Source organism: Lycorma delicatula, chromosome 10, assembly GCF_047948215.1.
Source record: "Lycorma delicatula isolate Av1 chromosome 10, ASM4794821v1, whole genome shotgun sequence".
NCBI lineage: Eukaryota > Metazoa > Arthropoda > Insecta > Hemiptera > Fulgoridae > Lycorma > Lycorma delicatula.
Window position 1 is genome coordinate 87,932,683 of NC_134464.1, and position 26,495 is coordinate 87,959,177.

The window sequence follows — 26,495 nt, forward strand, 5'->3', positions numbered from 1 at the left end:
CAGACAATGTCAGATATAGCTGATGGGGAGATAAGTTTCCTCGCGTAAAATCACTTTATATAAATGTTGCTGCGGTAGATCTTTTCTTCCCAAATATATAGGTTATGGCTCGTTGATAATTTTTGATGTAGTTGAATATTTAGAAAATAAAACTTCTCCTGTTTATCAAATATCAGTATAAAACACTTTTAATTCGTCGTTTAAAATTTAAATTTGAAAAACCATATATTAAGGCATATAAGGAGCTTAGTTGATTTAAGGATAGTAGGAATTACAATATAAAAACTGGATTCGTAAATTAAAACGCTTATCAAAAGTTATTGAAGGACGTAGGATATAAAAAATAGATTGAAACAAAATTATTAACGCAGAATAGTAAGAAACAAAAAGTGCGTTAAAAAATCATATGATTAATGACAGAAAAAAAAAATTTAATCATAAATTATCAAAAAATACTTACAGTTTTGCTAAACTATCAAGGTTATCAAATATCACAGACGGTAAATAATCTATTTGGTTATCGAATAAATCTCTGAAAACAAAAAAAAAAAATTTAGAACACATGTTTATATCAACTTTTTCCATTATTTTTACGAGTAGAATAGGTTATGAAAGTCCCGGGAGAACGTTTCATACACGATATATATATATATATATATATATATAATGTAATTAATATAACCTTGAATGAATAATTAGAAAAAAAGGGATACCAATTGATTTTATTTTAATTAAACCAAGTATAAATCAAGAAAGAAAGTGTTCTATCACAATCCGTAATAATATGTAATCTGTATGAAACTTGATATACCATTAACCCTTGACTTAACTGTTTTGTTGTCTACTGTTTAAGATTGATCTGTGGAAACTGTAATTTATTGAGCAGATTAGTGTTGGATACAAGGTCATGTTACCGTTATAGCTTTGCTGACTTAAATATTTAATTTAATTAATGATACAGAAATCTTTAATGTAAATCACTAATACTAACTAGGTAAGTAATGTTTCTTGTGCATTTACGTCGATTAAATTATTTATTACTTAAGCTAAACATAAAATAAAAAAAAGGTTTATTTAAAAGGAGAAGAATATTTTATATTTTAGAATTGAATTATTTTATTTCCTATATTATATATCATGTATCAATTGTCTTAAGCCATTTTAAATATTTTTACTAATTTTTTTCATCTTATTTCAGGATAAAAATCCCTTCCATATTTATAATTATTAAAATGAGCTGACAACAAGGTTTTTATATATTCCTGGCATTGGTTATATATTTTTATATACTGGAAACATAATGATACATGAAAAGTTATAAAAATAAACAAAAGAAAAATCGATATTTTTACTTCTTTCTTCTCCCTTCAATATTGTACTAAAATATGTTTTTAAATCTCTTTTACCACTACTATGCTTAGGAAAACATTTAAAAAAATTCGGTTAAAAATATAAAATAAATAAATTTTTGGAAGGGGAAGTATTTGGAGGCTATATATTTTTTTTTTAATGGTAAAGTAAGCATATACGCATGTACTGATATTAATATAAAGCGGTGTTATGTTTGTAAAATTTTGTAAAACTTGAACCCAAAAAAGATTTTCTTGGGAAAGGTTTGTTTGATACCGACTCCAAACTTTTCCCAAGAAATTGTGCTGCATACGCGAGATTCTTTGCAAAACTTCATCAAAATAAGTACATCCAGTCAAACGTTATGAAGTTTCAAACACCTTAACACACTTACGTACTTCCGAATATTACCTCCACATTTTTTTTTGTGTTTAAGGGTCTCTGGGTCGTGAAACTTCGAGAGATGAAAAAAAAATCCAAACCCAATCTATTGACAGATTCCATACTACTTTCCTTCTTGCAGCATAGTTCTAGATCTATGATGCCAGAAAAATAAAAAATAATACCATTCAAAATAAACTTCCCAGAAGTATAAACTGGGAGCAGGTAGCTCAAATTATTCTGTGTTCACTTTCTATCTAATAAAAATTACAAGATTTAAAATCACTAATATTTTTCTATTCAAAATCTCACAATACCGACATAATTTAAAAGAATAAATGCGCAATTCATTCTTTGGTCGGTTCTTATAATACTTGTTTAGGTGTTGTATGTAAAGTTCTGTTATCTGTTAACGACTTGATTCCGTTCTATTATTATGTATGGTGTTTAATATTATTATTTATTGAATTGTGGTATTAATATTTTTGTTTTGCTTTTGATGTTACCTAGCAACCGCTTATACTTAAATTTAAATGTGCCAAAGTTATATTATTTACATAAATTTTTAGAGAAAAGGTTTGTCCAAATGAAAATCTAGGGCGATAATATATTATTGTTTATTAAAATTAATTTTGTAGAAATCATAATGAAGATTGGGTTATAGTTTTAACCCATCTGACGCAATTCCATTTTGAATACGTAGTTTAGCTTCAATCTTGCTTAAAACGTTGCGTCTCAATTTATAAAATACATAATTACTAATCTGTTAAATAAATCGAAAATAAATGGTTTAAAGGTTTTTCGCTAACTCCTTTATGGTATAAATATTAATTTAGTGAAGCGCTTTACGTTCGGAACTAAAACTTCCTCAACGGCATTTCAACGTGAATTTAAATGTACTTGGTAACGGCTTCGATTTTAAATTTTCCTTTTTAAAAACTGTTTACATTTTGCTTCAAATAAAATTAAAAAATTATTTTTCGCATTATAAATAAATTTTTCAAATGTATCCTTAATCTGAAGTAAACTTCAGTTTGATGGCAGCTGTTTTTGTCATATCACTTTATATTCTTTTTTTATAGTAAGTCACATAATTTTAATATGCGGAGAGAAATTCTTTTTGTATAGAAAGCTTTATAAAATTCAAGAATAGTTACAGAAGAGGATTCTATAAATTTTAAATACCAGGATGATGAACAGACCTTACCCACAAGCGTATCTGTTTTAACGATTTTTTAAATTAAATTTTAAAGCAGAAATTTAGAGGTAGCATCAGATAATATATTTTATCATATTGTCTGCTTTTCAAATTGTATTAGATTTATTAGGTTGGCACTAACTATTACTTTTTTTAAATTATTGAAAATATTAAAAAAAAATTAGTAATTTTTATACATTTTTAGTTCAATTTTATTTCAAGAACTTTTATTTTTATGCACAAATTTCGATTTATACTTTTCATAATTACATCTTCAAAAAAGTTCTTATTGTTTTTTAAATATGATATCTTTTACAGATTTAAAAAAATATGAATTTAATCTATTTATTTTAAAGAAATGTAACTTAGTACCTTTATAACATAAGTAGAGGTCATTCAATTTATCTTTGTATGCTTAATTCCAACAAAGGATTTATTTGGTCCATTATTTATGGATGTTCTTTAGATAATTTATATAAAATTAATATTACATTTATTTAAAAAAAAAAAAAAAAAAAAAAAAAAAAAAAAAAAAAAAAAATTATTCCACTATGTCTATTAACAGGATAAACTAAATTCTAACAATTACAAATAGTTACGAAATACAAATAGTTTATGCCTGCGGTATGATTACGTCTAGATAAGTAGCAACGAACAATTATTTATTCTTGTATTGGAAATTGTTATAATTATTTAATTAACAATTCAGACAGATTACTAGATGAAACAGAATTATTTTTAAAAAATAAATTTTGTTATAGTCTTATTAACCGACTTCAAAAATGGAAGTTCTTCTCAAATGGATGTGTAAGATTTTTTTTTTTGTAGATTGATTATGTTCAAGTCCTAGTAAAGCCAATTATTTTTACACGGATTTGAATACTAGATCGTTGATACCGGTGTTCTTTGGTGGTTGGGTTTCAATTAACCACACAACCCAGGAACGGTCGAACTGAGAATGTAACAGGCTACACTTCATTTACACTCATACATATCATCCTCATTCGTCCTCTGAAGAATTATCTAAACGGTAGTTACCGGAGGCTAAACAGGGAAAAGAAAGTAAGAAAGAAAGAAAAATTGATTACTCTTGAATCGCTGGACGGATTTTAATGTATTTGGTTTTATTTAAAAGGTGGTGATCACTATTTGGTCCAATCAAGTTTTGTTTACGTTGGTTTGAGCATTTTCCTAGTGGTGGTAATTTTGCCTAGTACAAGTCATTTAAAATTCCAGATTATAAGCTTGCAGGTATAAATCGTTAATAATAATAATAATCCCAAATCCGTGCAATGACATCTACGCATACGTCTGGGATAGATAAAGACTCATTACTTCGGTACCACAATATGTATTATAACGGTATATGAATATATGTATGTCCGGCTTGACATCATTCGGTTGTTACGTATCAAATATAGTTCTTCAGCATGCATCGCAATATAAATCAGATGTGAATAAGCAAACATACAGACTGCTGAGCTTGCCTAAATCAGCTAGCCTATTCACGCTCGGGGCCATTCTTGAGATCTTTTTCGGGGCCTTAAGTGGCAACTCGCAGGTCAAGGAACTGTATGGCATCTTGCCCATTCTTCTCCGGATAGGGGCCGTCCACCAATCGCACCATCCTGAAGACGTCGTCAGCCCAGTGTTGATTGAGCACTGTAGGTACCTGTTCTTCGCAGACACCCTCGTCTAATCTCTTTTTTAAATCCTCCAATCCTACCCGCCTGGGCGTTTGCGTGACTACATCCACCTCTGTTTTGGTTCCGGCGCCAAAGGCGCTGCGGATCGTTGTGGTAACAGGGGGAGACAACTTCTGTAACAATCCAAGCATGCTGGCCGAAGTAGGCCTCACCGATTTCACCAGTCGCTACAAGTCCGCCGAGCATGTCCGAATTTCGGTCTTAGTATTGGGAATGTCCTTCACTAGGGAGTGCAATGTAACCCACTTGTTCGGCCAAGCTCGTAAGAGTAGCCGTAAATTCGTCCAAGGTCATAGCCGATTGGCTGCCTTTGCGTGTCACAACCAGAGTATCCGCTGGCTTCTCTGAACCCTAGCTTCTATACGATTCCTCAGCCGAGTTCCTGGGGCTCGCACCACACGGTTTCTTCTTAACGTTCGTCGAGATCGGGGAACTAGATTGATGGTGTTCGAGCTGTGGTCTGTCTTCCTCCATCTCGGCCTCGTGTTAAGGCAGTGAGACCTCAGCCTGCCTGGTCCGCGACCCTCGTCCTCTGAAGAACTTCCGGGTTCAGAATCTAATCTCTATAGGTTCGTTGAATATATTCTCTCTAGAGTTCTTCGAGTACTTTCCTCTAGGAATATTCCCTCGAGACCCGTCACAACCCGCGGGTCCCCTCCACTAATTGAGGCTTGGGAGTTGACAGGAGTCGTAATCGTCTACACCAGACGTCTCGAAAGATTTCTTAATATATAAACAGCAGTCAGCTTTGAAACAAAATTTCATAAAATAAAATTAATGAATTAATTATAGTGGAAATCACCGAAATTTGTGAAAACGGGCACTGCGCAATTAAAAGGATATATAAACCCGAAAAGTATATATAAGTAAGAAGAGCTCACAAAATTAGTCTTCGTAGCCCACCGTAACCAGGTTTACCAACCCCAACAACGGGGAAACGCGAAGGAAATAAAGAATTTAAACTAAAATAACAAACCGACAACACAATAAAACGAATAGAATCGCAAGTAGAATTAACACGGAACACAAATAAATAAAGAACAGCAAGAAAACGAAACTGAAATATTTAAAAATGAAACGCCAGTATGGAGCCGGCACTTAGCACACATAAAAAGTATAAATTTATGGGGTTATAACTTAAGAACGTTACGTTATGGGTTGTTTCGGAATACGTATTCAGATTCATCATATAAAATACTATATAGATTACCTGCTCCCTTTTCAGTTCCAAATTTTATGTTGACCAGTGTAGTTAGTAAATATAAATATATAATTAATAAAATATAATATTATATAGTTTTCTAACGGTTGCCATTTGTATTATTATTACTTTATTGTATGTAAACGAGATAATTTATTTAAAAACAAGTACACATCTTAATATACTTACAGTTCTATTAATCTTTCTAAACCTTCAAAAGCATCTTTATTCAGTGCAGTTAACTGATTTATTCCCAAATCTCTGAAAAAAACAAACATATAATTTAATAATTTTTTAGTTGAGCTAAGGTTATTTTTACAGCCAAGAACTCTTCAATATTATTAAACTCTAGACTTGTTTGCTTATTTAATGACATGAGAGGGACCGTTTTAGAGATATGGATTATATGGACATAATAGTTGATGTGAAAGATTATACGTGTATTGATATTAATTTTGGATATTTTACAAAATAAGTAAATAAGAAATAAAATTATAAAATTATAGTACTTGCTTGATCGAAATAATATATCCGTTAAATATGTACTGGATAGGTTACATGCAGTCTTCTTCTTTCCACAATTGTAATTAACAAATAAACTTGAACAACGACTAAATCTATTCTTCAGAAGTATTCTTCCCGGCACAAGGGATGTACACGAAAATTACAAATTCACCGAATGAATAGAAACGAATAAAAAATATTTATTTTAATCTTATTCTGAATTCTGCGCTCTGTTTTAGGGAAGGACTTTGATTGCCTGAACCGTAATTTCCAAACGATATTCACATACACAGTGAGAGCAACAAAAATAAAGTAGATATCAACCGATCGCCTTTGCTTGATGATTTGACCACATATCCTGGTTAAGTGGTAACAGAGGTTTTTTCTAGCGACTACAGCCAACGGCTATGAGAAAGCTACGTTTCCTCCCGCCTAAATCTAGCGTTCAAATCTGAAAAGTACAAGAGTAAGTCTTAATGATTAACTGCGCTTAAAAACTGTTTAAACAGTCTGCTTGACCTTTTGTTTTCCTAAATAGTTTTAAGATCTTTTAAAAGGATCTTTTCTTCAGATCTACAATGCCAGATGGTTGTTCAATATTTAAAGACTCAAATAGTTGTAGAGATAAAACCGTTGATAACAGGGTTTAGTTTGTAACTCTGTTATGACTTTTGATAGGCCGTTAGAGTATAATTGTTTTGTTTATAACCTCAACATCTTTTTTTATGACGGCGAGTTTTCTTGAAGCTTGCTAATTAGTTGAAAGCACAGTACTCCTGCTAGCTGCACAGTTGTGCAGCGATTCGTTATTTTCTTGCCGAAGGTGGAAACCCGGTTAGCATTTAATCTCGTATTACAAACAATACGGATAAAGTCGCATGAACGGCAGGAATTTTTTCAAGCGGGTAGAAAACTTTAAAGTCTAGTTGAACTATGCTGCCTGCCGAACACCTTTCTGGACTCGGATTGAAATTTCGACGTCAGCGGTTGAAATTCGCATAGACTCTCTCGTTCAAGAAGATCGATAGATTAAATTTAAAATTATAGTTAAAAAATTACAAGTAAGTGTCGGTATAGTTTATAACACTATCACCAACAAGCACTACTACCGTAAAAGAATTACAAGATGGATTCCAAGAGAGTTGACAGAACACCGTAAGGATACAAACGTCTGACGCGCATAGACCTGAAACAGTGATATCAACAGAAAGGTCATGCTTTTACACGCAGTGATCTAACCTGGGATTCACCATAATGAAACGGAATCAAAAAGACAGAGTATAGAGTGGAGGCGCATGAATTTATGGGTAAAAAAAAATTCCGAACCCGACTATCAGCAGGAAAAATCATTATAAGAATCTTTTGGGACGCAAAAAGTCTGATTTTTGTCGATTTTGTAGATCAGAAAACAATGAACTGGGCATACTACTATGACATGTTTATCGATAAAGTGAAGCCAGCAGTGTTGGCAAAACGTTCTGGATCTCAGCACAAAGGCATCGGTCTGCTTCACGGTAACGCGAAGCAGATAACTGAGATACCGTTTAGATAACTGAGAGACCGTTGAATAATTACATTGGATTGTACTATCTCACCCCCATTCAATTCTGTTCGTGTTCACTCAAGCAGTCGCTACGCGGTGGAACGCTTAGTGATAATGATGAAGATAATAAAAAATGTGCAAAATTGGCTCCGATTCAGCACAAAGATTTCTTTGCAGCAGTTATAAACAAGCCGATTCAGAGATAGGAAAAGTGTATTAATATTACTGGGAGATTATATTGAAAAGTGAAAAAATATCACGCCGATTAAATAAACCGTTTTAGCTATATAGCTATTTCTGTCTTTAATTATTGAATGACTCTCGTAAATTGAGATATTTTTATACGATTGCAGTATATACAACGTTTTTCATATAAACATGCTATTATTTAAGTAAGCCATTAATAGAAATATTTTCATTCATTACGTAGTGATTGTAAAATATTTAAAAATAAATCTCTACAAATAAAATCGCAAATTAAAATATAACTTAGATGACGTAAATTCGCAAAGTATTTAATAGATGAGTAGTATAAATAAATATCACCCAAATGACGTACGGGTCTCATTTTACTGTTCTACAACAATTTTCTAACATCCTGATTTCCAGAAATGAGTTGTACTACTGGATAAAGGTCTTGTGTGTAAAATTTCTTTTTTTAGTTCTATTTTTATTTCTTCCTTTCATATATTACCTATCTTAATGTTGTCGTGACATCATCATCATTTCGTGTTTTTTTGCCTGGGGGCAGATCACTTATGCTATTGTTGTCTCTATCCATTTTTGTCCCGCGCCTTCTTATTCTTCTTCACCTTATAGTTTACAATTTTCACCTCATTTATTAACTTCATCCTTCTTCTTTCTCGGTTCCTTTTTGTTCTACTGATCATTTCGGTACATTATACACGACCACATGTTCTACCATGTGATCATGCCAGACAAAAAACACAATACTTACATCGGTTAAATTATCATTGGGGATAACGGTGTAGTTTCAGTGGATATAATTCTTTGATAATCATAGAATTTATAATTCCTCATCGTAACGGAATAAAACGATCAAACCTTACAAGCACTTACGTAAGCGCGCTCGCGCACACACACACACAAAATGTAGGTAGATATATCATGGAGTGGGCAAAAGAAAGATAGAAAACCACTCTTCCTTTGATCGAATATCGCATGCAGTAATAATACTCATGCACAGCGGATACGATATTAGTGAATTTCCGTTTGAATAACCTGACATTTTTGAACGTGGCACTAAATTTAGTGCCATGTTTAATCTATTATTTTAACTGTTATATTTTATCAACTTTGTCTGTGGTATTAGTTTTGAGTTTTATTTTGTCTTCTTAGCTTGTTTAGTAAATTTTTATTATATGATTGGTATTACGTTTACGCCTTGTATAGTTTATTATTTCGGAGTTATTTTACCCTTTTACTAATAGTTACCGGGCGATGATAACGCCCAGGCATTTTTTGCCCACAAACACAAAAAAAAAATAAATAAATAAAACTAAATTTAGTAGATTTAAATTTTTAATCATCATTTCTGATTTCCTGTATTTATAACATTAATGCTCAGTAAAATTATATTCGATTAACATAAAAATAGAAATGTTTTAATAATTTATTGTTTGTGTATTTTTTTGGAATAACCTAAATTTTACTAACATTTTTATAATTTTGTTTTTTAAATGTTTTACAATGAATAACTTTATTAAAATTAAATTTTATTCCCGTTAAATTTTACTTGTAATCTTTCTATTTTCAATCTATTCGTATCATTGTGTCAACAATACGTCATTGAAGAAAGATGAAAGTACGTCACACTTTTTATCAAAAACTCAATAAATTTAGTCGTGCTTTGAATAATAATTAGATAGTCTATGCTCTATGTAAATTTATTAAGATTTGTAAATCCACTCGTTTGAAATCGATACATTTTTTAGGTGGTTAATACAAATCTGAAAAGATTTATATATTTCTTCAGGTAATGAAATAATTATATTTCTTTTAAATTATATTTAAATACTAAAAAAACAATATATTTCATTCTATACAGGGCAAAAATACACTAAACTGTTGCGATATAATTAATTTTTTTTTTCCGCTATTTTTTTAGACTAAGGGAAATTTGTTCGTCTAGTTTGCTTTTATAATGATCGAAAAAAATGATGTCGCAATATAGAAATGGATGATATGAATGTGCGCGTGTGTAAGCGCGGTTGTATAAGAAGATTAACGACCGGTTGCCGGTTGTTATAAGAGAGTAACGCTATCTGCTGTACGAAGTAAGAAACGGATGGGTGACTTTACATCGGTGACTGAATGCATGACTAATGGGTTATACTAGTCGTATTTCATAATAGTGCAGATGAATACCGAAGGCCACTGTGTGGCACTCATTTATTCAAATGTCGCCATTATATTCTGCTTAAGTAATTTCATTATGAGGAGAAAGTGTGGTACGTTTATTTATTTATTTTTTGTTTGTATTCGTATAAATAAATATAACTCGTTCGTTTCAACGGTGTTATTAGAAATTATATTTCTGATAATGTTATTAGAAAATAATTTTTTATCGAAAGGATAAAGTTTTGAAAATGCGGAAGGGAATATATTTTTCAGATAGAGTGTCGGGTATTTTGGTTTACAAACCAATCTCTTATTTTTACTTCTAAACATTTAATGCAACAGAAAGAACGTTTGTATTCAACCCACTTTTCGTTAGACATCTATATCCTCACAATAGGAGGATGGATTGATAGATTTTAATGCTCTCCTTTTTTGAACAGTAGAAAAAATATTTTGAATAGGTTTTTAATTTTAAACTGCTCTCAAGATTATGGAAGAGTAGAACAGCAACGATTAATGTAATTTATGCGTATTTTTAAATAACTATAATAACCAATATATTTCTATTTTTCGTATTTATTCGAGAAAACTTTAAGCTGTTTGAAAAAGTCATCCGAGTAGATAATGGTTGTTCAGATTGTTTCCGATATCTTTGAATTTTTAGTTAGCCCGGTCAACTCGGTTGCTCCTCGGGGCCTCCCGCAGCCAAGGAGCCTACCCTTTAGCGGCAGAGCTCGATTCGCTAGCTATTCCCAATTTGCCAGGGGGACCGCCACCCTAGACACCCGTAGAGCTTGCTTCGGTCGCCATTCTCATCTACCCAGAGGGCTCCACCCCCAGGACCTCCGCACTGTCTAGTAGACGTGTAGCGGATTCAGTTACAGTAGCGGAAATCAATCGTACTTTTTACGGGTGAAAGCAAGGCGGAAACTAATGGTATAACAAAAAAATAGAAATTTGTATTTGCGAATCCCCTCCGTTTTACTACAGTTGACGCAATCATATTTTTTTAGTTTGTATAAATACGTCACCATCTTTACCCTCAGCCACTTTCCGTTTTTACTTATTCAATATTTGCACAGTCAGATTAACCTTAAGTCGGCTATGCATCTATACGTGAAGTAAAACGGTTGATGACCACCGTGGCAATTTGTTGGATTCACCGTAACATTTTTCGATTACAGCGAATATTAACTAAGAGAGAGTGTTTGTATATTGTTTTATGAAAACTGCAGTTGCACTTATGCAATGTAGACACGTCACAAGTCATGCGAGATCATACCAAGGAGATCTCACTTCCCCACCAAGGAGTGGCGGTGTGATATATATGAAAGGAAGCTAGAATTAATTACTTTACATAAATTAGAAATGCTGATAACTCGGGATTACATGTTTAACTAGCGTGGAGATCACATAAATATGAGAATAAGTTTGACGTAGCTAGTTTTATTAACGCTGTCAAAGAGCTCTTTAGAAGACTAAATGATAAAGAAATACTTAAACCGTTATTAATTAATATTTTTTAACTGCGATATTCTGAGCTGCTGAGTAGGAAAACATTGTTTGCAATGAAACTACTTCGCAATAAGAAAGTACCTCGCAGTGCCCCTGGAGCGCTGTTTTGGGAGGTGCAGTGGGGTGTTCTTATAATATCTCGGCAAACAATCGTCCGATTTTCAAAATTCTAACAGGACATAAAGTTTGTTTGTTTGTTTGTTATCGCTTCACGTGAGAACCAAGTGACCGATTACTTTCAAATTTTCACGATAAATTCGTGTATCACCTTACGAGGGTGATGTGACTTAAAGATATTCATTAAAAATAGATTAATCCTTTTACTTCATTATTTTATTTCTGCCACCATGGCAAAGAAATGTTATGAATTTTTCGTCGTTGTGTGTGTGTGTGTGTGTGTGTGTGTGTGTGTGTGTGTGTGTGTGTGTGTGTGTGTGCTTCAATTACTTTTTACCAACATTATTGTCACAATATGAGAATAATGTACAGTGGTGGGGTCCTGTGGGTGGAGCCCTCTGGGTAGATGGGAATGGCGACCGAAGCAAGTACTACGGGTGTCCACGGCGGCGGCCCCCCTGGCAAATTGGGAATGGTTAGCGAATCGAGCTTTGCCGCCATGGGGTAGGCTCCTTGGTCCCGGGAGACCCCGAGGAGCAATTGAGTTGGCTGGGCTGACCCGAGCCCGAGGGCCCAGGTTCTGGCTACACGGGCCGGCTACAATATATATATATATATATACGGATACGGTTAATGATTTGTAATGAAGTTGGTAACTTTAATTATTGTCTATTAGGCATTATTTAATATACTTTGTTCCTTATCTATTTATTATTGCTAATCATTTTTTTCGTTCTATTTCTACAGTAGGAGGAATAAAATGTTTGTTTATGTATATTATTTGTTGTGTAATTTCAACATAGCCGTAAAAGTTATCATGAAAAAAATATTAATTAGTAGTAATTTAATCCCGATATAGTGAGTTAATAATATTCATTATTTAAAACAAACAATTAAATAGGAGAACGGTAGACTCTGTTGTTTCCATACTAAGAGAAACAAAAACCAATCAAATATTATTTCATTTAAAAAATAAAAATATTGTAAATTTATCGAACGTTATAAAGTTATTATTTTAATAGTATGAACGCCAGTAATTATATATCAGTTAAATACTAGAAAAATGCAAAAATTTCAAAACATATCGTTTACTAAGCTCTCTGTGACTGTTTATTACCCAAATCCTTCTCGATCAGAAATAACATATTTAATTTTATTTAAGCTGCTTCAATAAACGTGGTAAAAAATTTAATATTAACCGTAGTTTAGCCTGTGAAATTTTTTTTTATTATGTTAAAATAGCATTTGTTAAGTAGTTTTACACGCATACGTATTTCCTGACAAAATTATTTATTTAATAAAACTAACACGACAATAATCAGCTTTTGCTTACTTCAAAAATTATTATTCAGTAATATAAAAAAAAATAATTTTTTAAAATATTTGTAATACAAATGAAATACATTTAGATTTGAAATACAGTGCAGTGTTTCATTTTATATTCCCAGATCAACACACACGCGGGCACACTTTCTCTCTTTCCCCCACCCGCGTTTTTAACATATGAAATCTCAGGATAGATAATCATTAGAGACGATACGTATTAATATTTGTTCAGTAAACCTTGTGAGCGCGTGCGAGAGAGAGAGAGCGAACGAGAGATAGAGAGATGTGTATGTATGCGTGCGTGCGTGTGTAAGTTGATCGCGCGAGTGTGTGTGTAAAAATTAATACATTAATAAAATTAAGATATTTTATTAAATACAAGTCATAAAAGATTTTCTTTTGTAATCGATGATTCTGACATGAATCTTCAGTATTCAAAATGAAATAAAATGCATATTGCTTTAAACAAATAATTTTTGAATACATCACACAATAAAATACAATTTATTGTGTTTACACGCTTTTGAAATAACTCTAAACCCATTTTATTTTATATATTTTATATACGGAGATACTAGTGAGCTGTATAAAGCCTGTTCCATAAATTAGGATTTAAAGATAAAAATGACATCCACATCTTTTATAAAATTGTAGTACTTTATCCCTATTACTATCTATTATATAAAAAAAAAAAGAAATCGTGAAGTATTATATTGTTTGAAAAAACTTTATTCTACAGTTTTATCAGCGTATAAACCGATTTCAGCATCAAAATGTTTTAGTTTTTACTGAGCCGAAAATTTTCAACGTTATAATTACACATGCGCGCGCGCGCGCGCGCACACACACACACACACACACACATATATATATATATATATATATATATATATATATATACACACATGTAAATCATAAACCTTTTAAAATTAATAATAAAAAAAATTTAATGAAATTTGATTTAAATTACTCTTTTTCTAATTTACATACTGTTTTATACTGTTTTAACGAAAGAATACACCGAACAAGAATAACATACAGAAAATTTTCAGCTCAAACCCAGATCATATGTAAATTTCATTTGTATATTAAGACAATGAACAAGTAAAAAGTTTAGGAATAACCTATTTAAACCTGTTAAATGATAACCTATTTATCGTTCTCTAAAATGCAGTTGATCGATTCTTGAAGCTGTTCTAAAAATTGTTAAAATTGCATATAAACATTTCTAAACTCAAAAAAAGAATTTTAATTTTTATAAATTAAGTTAAAATTTACGTATAAATTACATTTATATTAAGGATATAACTTAAATTTCTCTATGAGTAAAGAATAAAAAACAATTAATTTTTCCTCTTCCTTTGCGGATGTCCTTATTTTCCTTCATTTTTATTAGCCCATGTTTTAACGCTACATTTATAGATATTAACAAAATAAAAAATAAAGGCAAATTACGAAAAAAACATAAATAAATAATTAAATAAAATTCTTACATCGCTCTAATATCTTTTGGAATAACTTGATGTGAAGGTAACTCTCCAAGATCTTGTCTCCAACAGCTTAATGCGTAAGTTTCTGGTCTACAACGACATGGTCCTTCACAACATTTAAACCATCTATCATCTTCGTTTGATCTCGTCCATACTAAAAAATCAAGTAATACATTTTTTATTTGATTATAAATTAATCTAGTAAAAAATAATTTCATAGGTTACTTATCAGTTAAGATATCTTAGAACATGGTTTTTTATATGATAGTTATTATTATCATCATTAAAAAAAGGTATATATAAAAAAACATGGTGTGGAAGCCGTTATCGTAAAACGGAACGGAACGGAATCGCAAGGGTACTTCATTTTATTTCATTGTGTTCTTACAATAGGGCAGGTCCTGTCACGGATGACGCGGAGGATAATGTAGAACACACCATATTTGTGTGTAATGAATGGCAGAATCAGAGAAGAACGGCCGGGTTTACTGGGCTTCAGGTAGGGAATCTTTTGACATCTATTTTAGGGTCGGAGGCCAACTGGAGGAAGTTTGAGACTCTCGCGACCGAAGTCCTCCCCACCAAGGTGGCAGAGGTGATGAAGAAGAGGGTTCTAGATGATGACAGAGTAGGGAATGGCGGACAGCCGCATCCGTGAATGGTCGCCTGCTTAGGTGTGCGGCCTACAATAATCGGGTGAGGACTCCAGGGGTCAGTAGGTTGGGAAAAGTTAAGACCGAGACCCGGCTGGGAGGTGGGTATTGGGAACGGTATAGCCGGGCCTGGTTGTTCCCCTTCCCTTGGTTAGAGGCAGGCAATGCTAATGACCGAGACCCGGTCTCTGACGGGCGGGCTAGGAACTACATAGACGGGCCTGGTTACCGTCCGCTGGAGATTTGAGGCAGGCAACAGAAGATCAAACCGAGAGTGGAGCCGACCTGCCGTGACGGATTTTTAGCCGGTGATTGGGGAGGTAAAGGTCCTGTCACGGCTGCTGCTCGCCTGAGACCAGCCATCAAAGACAACCGGACTGCATCATGACAATGCACCTTATTACACTCCACTCTCAATGAATGAGTTTTTGGAAAAGAAAAACATTCCTGTAGTTCCTCAACCACCTTATTCTCTTGACTTGAGTCCCTGCGACTTTTCCTGTTCCCGACTTAAAAAAAAAACACCTTAAAGGACACCATTTTGGAACAGCAAACAATATTAAAAAAAATGTAATCGACCATCTGAAGGATATTCCGGTTTCTGAGTTCCAATACTGTTATGAAGAGTGGGAAAACCGGTTGAAGCGTTGCGTGGCTTCCCAACGGAACTATTTCGAAGGTTATAGTCAATATATAATTGGATTGTAAATAAAATATTTTCCTGATCCAATCTCATTACTTTATTTACAGACCTCGTATATATATATATATATATATATATATATATATATACAAAGTGTTAACAAAGTACAGGAACCATTAAACAACTTATCAACAATGAAAGGCTGAAGATAATATAATTAAGCTGTTATTCCTACTTTTAAACTATCTATTTTTTTGGTCCAAACCCTCTTTTAAGCCCCTATTCACACACGAGAGGTAAGGCAATTAAGACATTTTTAATAAATAGGATAGAATTATATTGTTTTAAAGGATACTGAGAAAACATAAGGCTAGGCCGTCCTTACCAAAATGACACCCTTTAATATTTTTCATAGCTAGTCTCAAGAGTGGCCTACAGCATATCACAGAAACTGATCTCATACGAGAAAATTGATCGTTTTAGGTAAGACCACTTGGTAAATTTTATTCTTTTTAGTATTTCAGTTATTTACATGTAATATAGACTACTTTAAAAACTAGTTTAAAAATTAGCCATTTTTCATTCACACTTAAAACACAGCGTATCTGATAGATCCCTATTCTCGTTAGGTTTGTAAAACAGGATCCACATTATTGAGATATATAGTCCTACTTTGTGATCGGTCGGCAACAACTGAGATTAGTAATAAAAATAATCATATTAATTGAAAACTACTGTGTAGCATTTTGGAAATAGTTTTGTCTTTTTGTTTTCCCGTTATGTAAAATTTAACAAATGAATTAGTCTAGAAATATGTGTATGTAAATTGGTACTAGAATATTAATTTACGTTTTTAGGGAGTGTTAGAAAATTATAATACATCTTTGGTAGGTAAATAATCGATATTATAGTAAAAAAATGTTTATTTGTTATATTTTTTCATATTAAAAATTTATGTTAAAATTCAATTTCTATAATTATCGAATTTAGTAATCTCCTCTTTCTGTGATTTTTTTTTAATTCGAATTTGATGGTGTAATATAATATTAATTTTTTGTTTATGTTTTACTGCATCTTTATTAGACCAGAAATCTGAATAATTTAATGACTAAACGAATCAAAAATATTTTATTGGAAATCTTCTTGAAAAAATTAGTCACACTGGAGAAGGTTTAACGAACATCCTCATATGCCGTTAAAGACAATCATAGACATGTATGTTTTATTTATCCATTAATAGGGACTAATATTATTATTTTACTAGTTACTACACGTAGACCTTTGTGTTTTAATTAATTTTTATGAACTTTTAAATGCTTTAGCGATCTCTAGCACACGAGAGTATAGGAAAGGTATTTTATAGGAATTAAAAACTAAATCTACAAATTTATATTTCATTTCACGAATTTTTTTTACGAAGCAAATATCCAAAAGGCATTCAGCGGTATTCAATTTACCGCTTGTCAATTTACAAAATTGACAAGCGATTTTGTAAATTGACTGAAAAAAACTGTCATATTTTTCTATTTAAAAACTACATGTAACTACAATATTATGGATTTTATTTAGAAAAACCGGGAAACTAATTTAACGGTATATCCTACAAGTCATAATCTGAAATGAATTAGACTAATAATTGAAAAAAAAATTACTAATTAATGAAATTCCACAGTAAATATTCAATTCTATTAAATCTTTCAAACTGGAAATAATATCACTTTACTTTCCAAATGCTAAATTTTAACGGGAAATCGGAAAAAAAATATTCATTCAAAATTAATATCTTTTGTATGAAATATTATTATAGCAGAGGCTAATTTAAGAATATTTAAAAAATTAATATACTGCATTCACTAGTTTTTAAAAATAGTGCAATTCGGTTAAAATTTATTTAACTTCTGCCCTTTCATAAGTCACCTAACCTGCATAAAAAGAATGACCAAATAAGATTTAATCCTCCCAAAGGTCTATTCACATTCGTCCTTTGACATCGCAGATTAGACTTAGATTTCACCGCCTCATAAGGATTACTTCAGTAGCTATCCAATCAGAATACCCTATTCCTAACCAATCACAAGTACGAATACGATTGACCAATCAAAGTCACATCTTCACACCAATCAAATTGTAAAATAAACTGACCAATAAGTAGGCGGTCCCCGTTTTCTAACCAATCATAAGGTGTAAATAAAACTTTTGTTTTTATAAATGGAAATATTTTATCGAATTTTAATTATAGTTTAATTAGATGAATAGATCTCGGCCGTAAAAGTTTAGATTAACCTTTATTTTTTTATATTACTACTACTTTTTGGAATCATTATTTGAATTATAGAAATAAACCTAAGAAATAATATTTTTTTTTTAGCTTCCCGAATGTAGTCCTGAAATATATAAAAAGTTATATATGAAAATATATAAAATATTTTCATAAAATAAATTCTTGGTGAGAAAAACTAATATAAATGCAGAAAATATTATAACTTTTTTTTCAAAATATCTATATTATGATAAAAATAAAAATTTAGCTTAGTTTTCTTTTCTGAATTGTTTTCTTTGATGAAAATAACATTTTTGTAACGAGAATATTTATAATGATATATTTGAGTTAGAATCAGTAAATATAAATAAATGCAGTCATATTTATTAAATTCTTTTCAATTAATATAGCTCAATAATAGTGATAAAATTCTCTATTTTGTAGTTATCCGTAGAGTATAAAAATCTTTTTATTTAGTTCTAAGGAAGAAAGATTAGCTAGTAAAATATAAAAATATAATTTATATTTTTAGTCAGTCTTGTTTTGATGTTTTTAAAAGGTTGAGAAGTTGATTTTTAATTAAACATGAATAGGGTTCATTTTAACTACGATATTATTATTTTTTTTATAATAAAATGTAAATGCTTTAAAAGTTTATTTTAAAAATAAGTATAGCTTTAAAGTAAGTAATGAAATTATTAATTCAGGAATATAATATAGATGCTAAAGCTATTTTAATTTTTATCTTCCATTGTGATGAAGAAAACCCTCAAAAAAGTATTTTAATAATTAAAATTAGATGAGTTACAGCCAAAAAAATTCAAGAACAGAATATATGTTTTTTAGTGGTGGAGAATAAATTTTAAGAAAAACGTTTCTAAAAATATTCTTACAAGCTTAAATAAAGTTTTTTTTCTAAATCTAACATCCCTTCCCTTCAATGGACGCTAAAATAAGAAAAAGAATGTTTCCCCAAAACCCTTTTTGCATTTTAGGTACGGGGTTTGTAATTTTAAAAAAATTGTAAACATTACTTGATAGCTGTGTATATGAAGTATAAACTTTTAAAAGTGGTTTAAAAAATATTTCAGCAGAAGGGAGACAGAGCAAAAGAACAAAAAAATACGAGTATATTTAAATTTTAATAGGGGGTAAATTTTTTGAAAAATTGCTTTGATAAAGTTTTTTCTAAGATATCTCTGAAGAAAATCAAAATTGGTTTTGTTGAGATTTTCCCCAACCCTCTTAAAGAAATTTTGAAAAAAGTAATGTGATAATGCTCCACACAGAGAAAGAAATATTTGAGTCAAATTTTAAGAAAATCGGTACGGTCAATCCTGAAATGTATGCTCAAAAATAGTGCGACAGATATACTCACCTACCCGCATACTTATATATACATGTGTCTTTTGGTCTAGATGAGCTAGTTAGACTCCAAAACCTAAAGATTTACTAAAAACCGATACCCCATTTTTTAATTTTTACATGATCAACATACGTAACTTTATTTAGCCGCCAACATAGCTAGAATATCTATGTTTATCGGGAAAGTACTATATATATATATATATATATACGCACGCACACCCCCGCGCGCGCATATAAAAAAAAATTAAAAACATACCTGGTTGTTCAACAGATCGTAATCTACGATCTAATTTGATTAGCTGCGTTTCTAACGATACATCTGATAAAGTAAAATGATCCGGAATGTGGTGATTTCCTAAAAGTTCTCTACGAAGAGAACTGATAGCTTCACATGGATTCATACTACAAGTTCCATCTTTTAGATATTGTGATTGACCGGTGTCGATAATTATGATTAACCACAATAATAGCGGCAGCATCTAAAAAAAAAACCAAAAAAAAAAACAAATAATAATTTTTAAATGAATGATAATTATTATTACAATTATATTATACTATTTATTTTATTACTCTTTTTTCTGTTTAGCCTTAGGAACCACCGTAAGGCATTACTTCAGGTGATATGATAATGAGGATGATATGTATGAATTGTAGTCTTTGTACAGGTCGACCACTCCTGAGATCTGCGATGAATAGAAACCCAACCAACAAAGAACACCGGTGTCCACAATCTAGTATTAAAATCTTCTTCTGTAACACCATTTTCTAATTCATTTCCTCCGTATAACTCTTCAATATATTCCACCCACCTATCGACTTTACCTTTCGTATTATAAATCGGTGTACCATCTTTGTTTAACACATTATATGATTTTAATTTATGTACCCCAAAACTTTTCTTAACTTTCCTGTATGCTCCGTCTATTTTACCAATGTTCATTCCTCTTTCCACTTTTCTTTAATCCACTCTTCTGTCGCCAGTTTGCATTTCCTGTTGATAGCATATCTTAATTGTCGATAGTTCCTTTTAGTTTCTCCATCACTAGCATTCTTATATTTTCTACGTTCATCCATCAGCTGCAATATATCGTCTGAAACCCAAGGTTTTCTACCAGTTCTCTTTCTTCCGCCTAAGTTTGCTTCTGCTGATTTAAGAATTTCCTTTTTAACATTCTCCCATTCTTCTTCTACATTTTCTACCTTATCTTTTTTACTCAGACCTCTTGCGATGTCCTCCTCAAAAATCTTCTTTACCTCCTTTTCAAAAGAATGGGCACTTCCCGTCCGCAGTCCGCCCAGCGTTGGCAAAATTAGATCACGGGCACACCTTCCGCCCCCGCTGCAAACACAGAAACCGAGAAGCACAACCGCAACCAACTCGGTTTCGCCAATCGCGTACTCCCCAGAGGAACTTCTGAGCAAGATCATTGCCCCGTTGGCCGACATAAGTTGTGGTACCGAAGTAATGAGTCTTTATCTATCCCAGACGTATGCGTAGATGTCATTGCACGGATTTGGGATTATTATTATTATTAACGATTTATACCTGCAAGCTTATAATCTGGAATTTTAAATGACTTGTACTAGGCAAAATTACTACTACTAGGAAAATAATCAAACCAACGTAAACAAAACTTGATTGGACCAAATAGTGATCACCATTTTTTAAATAAAACCAAATACATTAAAATCCGTCCAGCGACTCAAGAGTAATCAATTTTTCTTTCTTTTTTTATTTCTTTTTCCTGTTTAGCCTCCAGTAACTATCGTTTAGATAATTCTTCAGAGGATGATATGTATGAGTGTAAATGAAGTGTAGTCTTGTACATTCTCATTTCCACCATTCCTGAGATGTGTGGTTAATTGAAACCCAACCAACAAGGAACACCCGTATCCACGACCTAGTATTCAAACAAAAATAGACTTGTCGTAGATCATTAAAACCTACCAAAAAACACAAAATGACAAGGGTGTATAAGGCCCTTGTCACTTAAAATATACTTTCATCTCAAAAAAATGTTTTCATATCTGTCAAAACGGTTATAATGATCCCGTAATTCTTAAAAATTCATTCATAATGAAATTTTTCAAAAAACTTCAATTATACCATTTATCACCCTGTTTCCCTTTCGTTTTTTCTTTCTTTTCTCCATCATCCTGACCTCCTCCATCACCAGGGTGTATGAGACTTTGGAGGTAGACTTTTTCTGTTCCTCTGCAGATATAAGAAGAGTTTTTGCGTGAAATCTTCAGTGTTTGAGGAAGGCGCGGGGATCGCGTTTCCGCGAATCGATATTGATAGTTGGGAGTTGTAAGTTATGGTATGTGGTCGTGGTTGGAAGAGTCGATACGAAGGCGAAAGTAGGTTAAATACAGTGTTGGAAAAGTCTGCCGAGGCATTTTTATCGGTAACATTCCTGACAGAGGCCTCACTGATATTGTATTTTCAAGTTTAGAGGATGTAAACGACGAATTCCGGTTAAAGCTTATCTGAGATAGGAACGGAGGGGGTGGTATGGCAACCTCCATCGTCACTAGGAGGGTGTCTTCCCGAATGGGGGCTCAGGATGTTCCTCTGCAGTAAATCACGGCTCTTTAACGGCCGTTTATTGTTATTTACAGATTTCAAAGTTTTTTGTATGAGCTATTATAAATATGAGAAGGATTTTAAAATTATATCTGAGGATTAGGAAATAAATTGTGTAAATTCCCATTGTAATAATAGGAATTTCATAAATATTTTACTACTTCAAGTTTTATTTTTGTGGAAATAGTTTTCAATGAATTAAAATTAATATTAAATTAAACCAAAACTTTTAAATTTTACTACATAACAATAATATTTTACTACATAATATATAATAATATTTTACGATTTAATTTTAATGTAGCAAATTTTAAGTATTAGTTTATTTTTTATCATTTTGATCAAAGACAGTTTGTTTTTAAATATATATGTAACAAACTTGAGTTAAAAAAATAAAAAGTAGATTTTTAAATAAGAAGACCTTTTGGTACATGTGGCCTCTCTACCGTGAAAAAAAAGAATTAGTTCTAGGTCAAAACATCCATACATTTCACCAACCAACCGAGTTAAATAATACTGATGTGGTGAGAACAGTGCTCAATTACATTTAACCTCTGAAAAGTTAGCTAGCTTTTTCAACTTGTTAACTTAGATAAAGAGTTATCGGTTAATAAATAACAAATTTAAACTTAAGTATTTCATAGTTTCTCATTAATAATTCAAATATAATTTTCATGTTCTTTACGTAAAACTATAGTACTTGCGTTTAGCAGCTTTCAGCTATTGTATATTATATTACTCGTACGTAATAATATTATTATATATTTTGACGTTCATTCATAACTGGAACAAACTGTATTTTCTGTATTCAGGTAAAAGCAACATGTAAACTGTAAACCCGTTGTAAGGATATTATAAATATTATATTTTTTATTAATTAATCGATTATTTAATTTAGTTTTAATAATTTATTATTATTATTATTATTTGACTTCAACAATATGTAAGTTACAATATGTAGAATAGCGTGAGAAAATGATAGTACAAAACTACACACTTAAATAGTACGAAATAAGATAGATTTGGATACAAATTTCTTTTGTTAGAATACTATAAAAATTTTACAAAATTAGGAATAATGTATACCATTACTTCTGGCTACGCTATAAAGCAGAGGTCGAAAACCTTTTTGCCACTAAGGGCGCAAAATAAATTCAAAAGTTATTGGGGGCGCCACACTATTTTACACTACATGTTATTTATACGAAGTTTGAAAAAAATCGGTTGACAGGGTTCACAATTATAAGATTAAATACAGGCCAAAATACAGACCTACGTACATAAGCACAAACGTCTAGACTTGGGAATACCGGAATAAAAAAATATTTCGCAGCTTATTTACAATATATGTAAATCTATATTTTTTTTATAATGGCTCCTTAAGGCACAAAACGTAAATAAGACCAATTTTTTGGTGTTGATTTTTTTACCGATATATATACTTTCCCGTCATAGCTACAGCAGCACATTATAACCGCGAAAGTGAAACTGATTTTCGTTTTAAATTTTTTCATCGTTCATGTTTTTCCAACTATTATGTAATAATACAAATTTTAAAAAAATTCTGAGTTTTCTGTGCCTAGTTCAAATAATTTTTCATTAACAACGCCTTTCGAATTGTGAATTATTTTTTATATTTAACATCTTTCTAAAATTTACTATAACATTATTCATATATTTATATTTTAAATAAATATGAACTTTAATTTGTTTTTCTTTTTTTCTAATTAATTGCGTATTTTGTGGTGTATTAGGTTTTTTCACGACTTTTTTAATTCATCCGGAGTTGGGCGGAGGCAGTTGTTTTTTTTAACCGTATGGTACCATATCTAAAAATTCTGACGTGATCGATATAATGAATTATTGTTACCTATCGATCAGAATAAAAAATCTAATTAAATGTGACAATTTAAGTATCGTTTGCGGATAAAAATATAACCTCCAAGATTTTTGAATTTTTGAGCGAAAGGAACTCATAAAGACCTCATTTGTTAAACATTTTGATAAATAATTCACGTATATGAAAGTATACATTCTTTTCCCGCCAAATCACTTTATATCTCAGCACCAGAATAACCCAAAATATGAAATTTGCTCTTTATTGATGTTCCATTAAAATTTAATTCTGATGTCTTAAGGAAGAGAAGAAGTAGTTTACGATGGGGTCATGTCTTTTGATGTTTAAAGTTTGATAAAAAGCTTACTTTGGTACATTTTGAGCATTTGAGCCAAAAAATTATTTATTTGAAAAGTTTCTGTAGTACAAAAAATTGTGCTAATATGCTACTGGTATAGAATATTATATATAATGTGTTCCACGAACAGGTACACGCTTTTGATTTTGTATCACTTCCCATTCCCCACCGACTGCATTAAAAATTTAGACCTTTTACGAAGGTTCTAAAAATGTCTATGAAAATTTCAGCCTTGTAGGATTTATAGAAAAAACGGGCAATTTTCGAATAAAAACATAAATATCAGATAAACAGCAGATTTTTTTTTTTGTCTTCAGTCATTTGACTGGTTTGATGCAGCTCTCCAAGATTCCCTATCTAGTGCTAGTCGTTTCATTTCAGTATACCCTCTACATCCTACATCCCTAACAATTTGTTTTACGTATTCCAAACGTGGCCTACCTACACAATTTTTTCCTTCTACCTGTCCTTCCAATATTAAAGCGACTATTCCAGGATGGCTTAGTATGTGGCCTATAAGTCTGTCTCTTCTTTTAACTATATTTTTCCAAACGCTTCTTTCTTCATCTATTTGCCGCAATACCTCTTCATTTGTCACTTTATCCACCCGTCTGATTTTTAACATTCTCCTATAGCACCGCATTTCAAAAGCTTCTAATCTTTTCTTCTCAGATACTCCGATCGTCCAAGTTTCACTTCCATATAAAGCGACACTCCAAACATATACTTTCAAAAATCTTTTCCTGACATTTAAATTAATTTTTGATGTAAACAAATTATATTTCTTACTGAAGGCTCGTTTCGTTTGTGCTATTCGGCATTTTATATCGCTCCTGCTTCGTCCATCTTTAGTAATTCTACTTCCCAAATAACAAAATTCTTCTAACTCCATAATCTTTTCGCCTCCTATTTTCACATTCAGTGGTCCATCTTTGTTATTTCATTACTTTTGTTTTGTTCTTGTTTATTATCATGCGACACTTCTTGCGTAGGGCTTCATCTATGCCGTTCATTGTTTCTTCTAAATCCTTTTTACTCTCGGCTAGAATTACTATATCATCAGCAAATCGTAGCATCTTTATCTTTTCACCTTGTACTGTTACTCCGAATCTAAATCAGCAGATATTCAAAACAAAATAGCTGGTAAAAATGATTAAATACAGATGATGTATTGTTAAATAGCTGTTTTCAAATTGAATAAAACAACTTAATAATTGGTCATAATCATGACTAATTAGCTAACTATTTTTAATTATTCTAGTTCTAAATATCATCTGTGCGTAACAATTCTTTTAATAAAAGTCTTTGAATGTTTTTTTTTAACATTGTTTTTAATCAAGTTTCAGTAGAATCCACGGGGAAGTAGGCGAGTGATACTTAATCAAAAGCGTATACCTCCGTGGGACACACGATATATATCCATTCCAATCCCATAGGGGGAATACGCTCACCTTGTGACGTTACCGGTCGCCACACCACCCACTCCGTTCCAAGCCCTAAGGGGCTTTACCGGATGTCGTCTTTAAACCTTCTAACTGATTACATCTTACACTCATCAGCCAGGGCTCGGTCATGGTGCCACCGATGTAAATGCCTCGGCAGACATTTGCATCGGTAAAATACAAATCAAATTCGCCTTCACGTAGGCCTCAAACGGACATCTTCACATCCAATCTAACAACATGATTCCCTTACAGTAACTGATCGACACCGCAGAAGCGCGAACCCCGCGCCTAGTCCAGATTTGACAGCACCGTTCGTGACTGTGAATGCCTCGGAAAACGAAGGAGTTTAAAGTCCTAATAGAATTATATGCAGCTTGTATTGAATATTATATACAATGTGTCCCACGAAAAGGTATACGCTTTTGACTTTGATATATATACGTTTTTGATACAGAATATGTGTACAGGTGTTTCTAAAATGATGGGCTGGCTATACTATTTCGGATTCTACTTGTAAAATTAAACAAAAAGAATCATAGGGAAAAATGGGGATTTCTCCTTCGTTCTCCTCCTGTCCGCCATTTTGTTACTTTTAATAAAAATTTATATCTCAAGTTCGGATAGACGAATCACGTTAATATTTGGTAAACGT

At 31.8% G+C, this 26,495-nt stretch overlaps 1 protein-coding gene across 3 annotated transcripts in view; it reads right to left on the reverse strand.

Annotated features, from left to right (window-relative positions):
• The window catches only part of LOC142331046 (uncharacterized), a 109,386-nt gene that overhangs the window by 75,459 nt on the left and 7,432 nt on the right, over positions 1–26,495 (reverse strand). For 2 of the 3 annotated variants that reach the window (XM_075376675.1, XM_075376676.1), the window contains exons 2-5: positions 19,873–20,095; positions 14,696–14,846; positions 6,026–6,097; positions 461–532 (exon numbers count right to left, since the gene is read on the reverse strand). In XM_075376675.1, coding sequence (XP_075232790.1) covers positions 461–532; positions 6,026–6,097; positions 14,696–14,846; positions 19,873–20,095 — 518 coding nt within the window. The remainder of the gene's footprint in view (positions 1–460; positions 533–6,025; positions 6,098–14,695; positions 14,847–19,872; positions 20,096–26,495) is intronic. The other variant, XM_075376677.1, reaches the window with a different exon arrangement.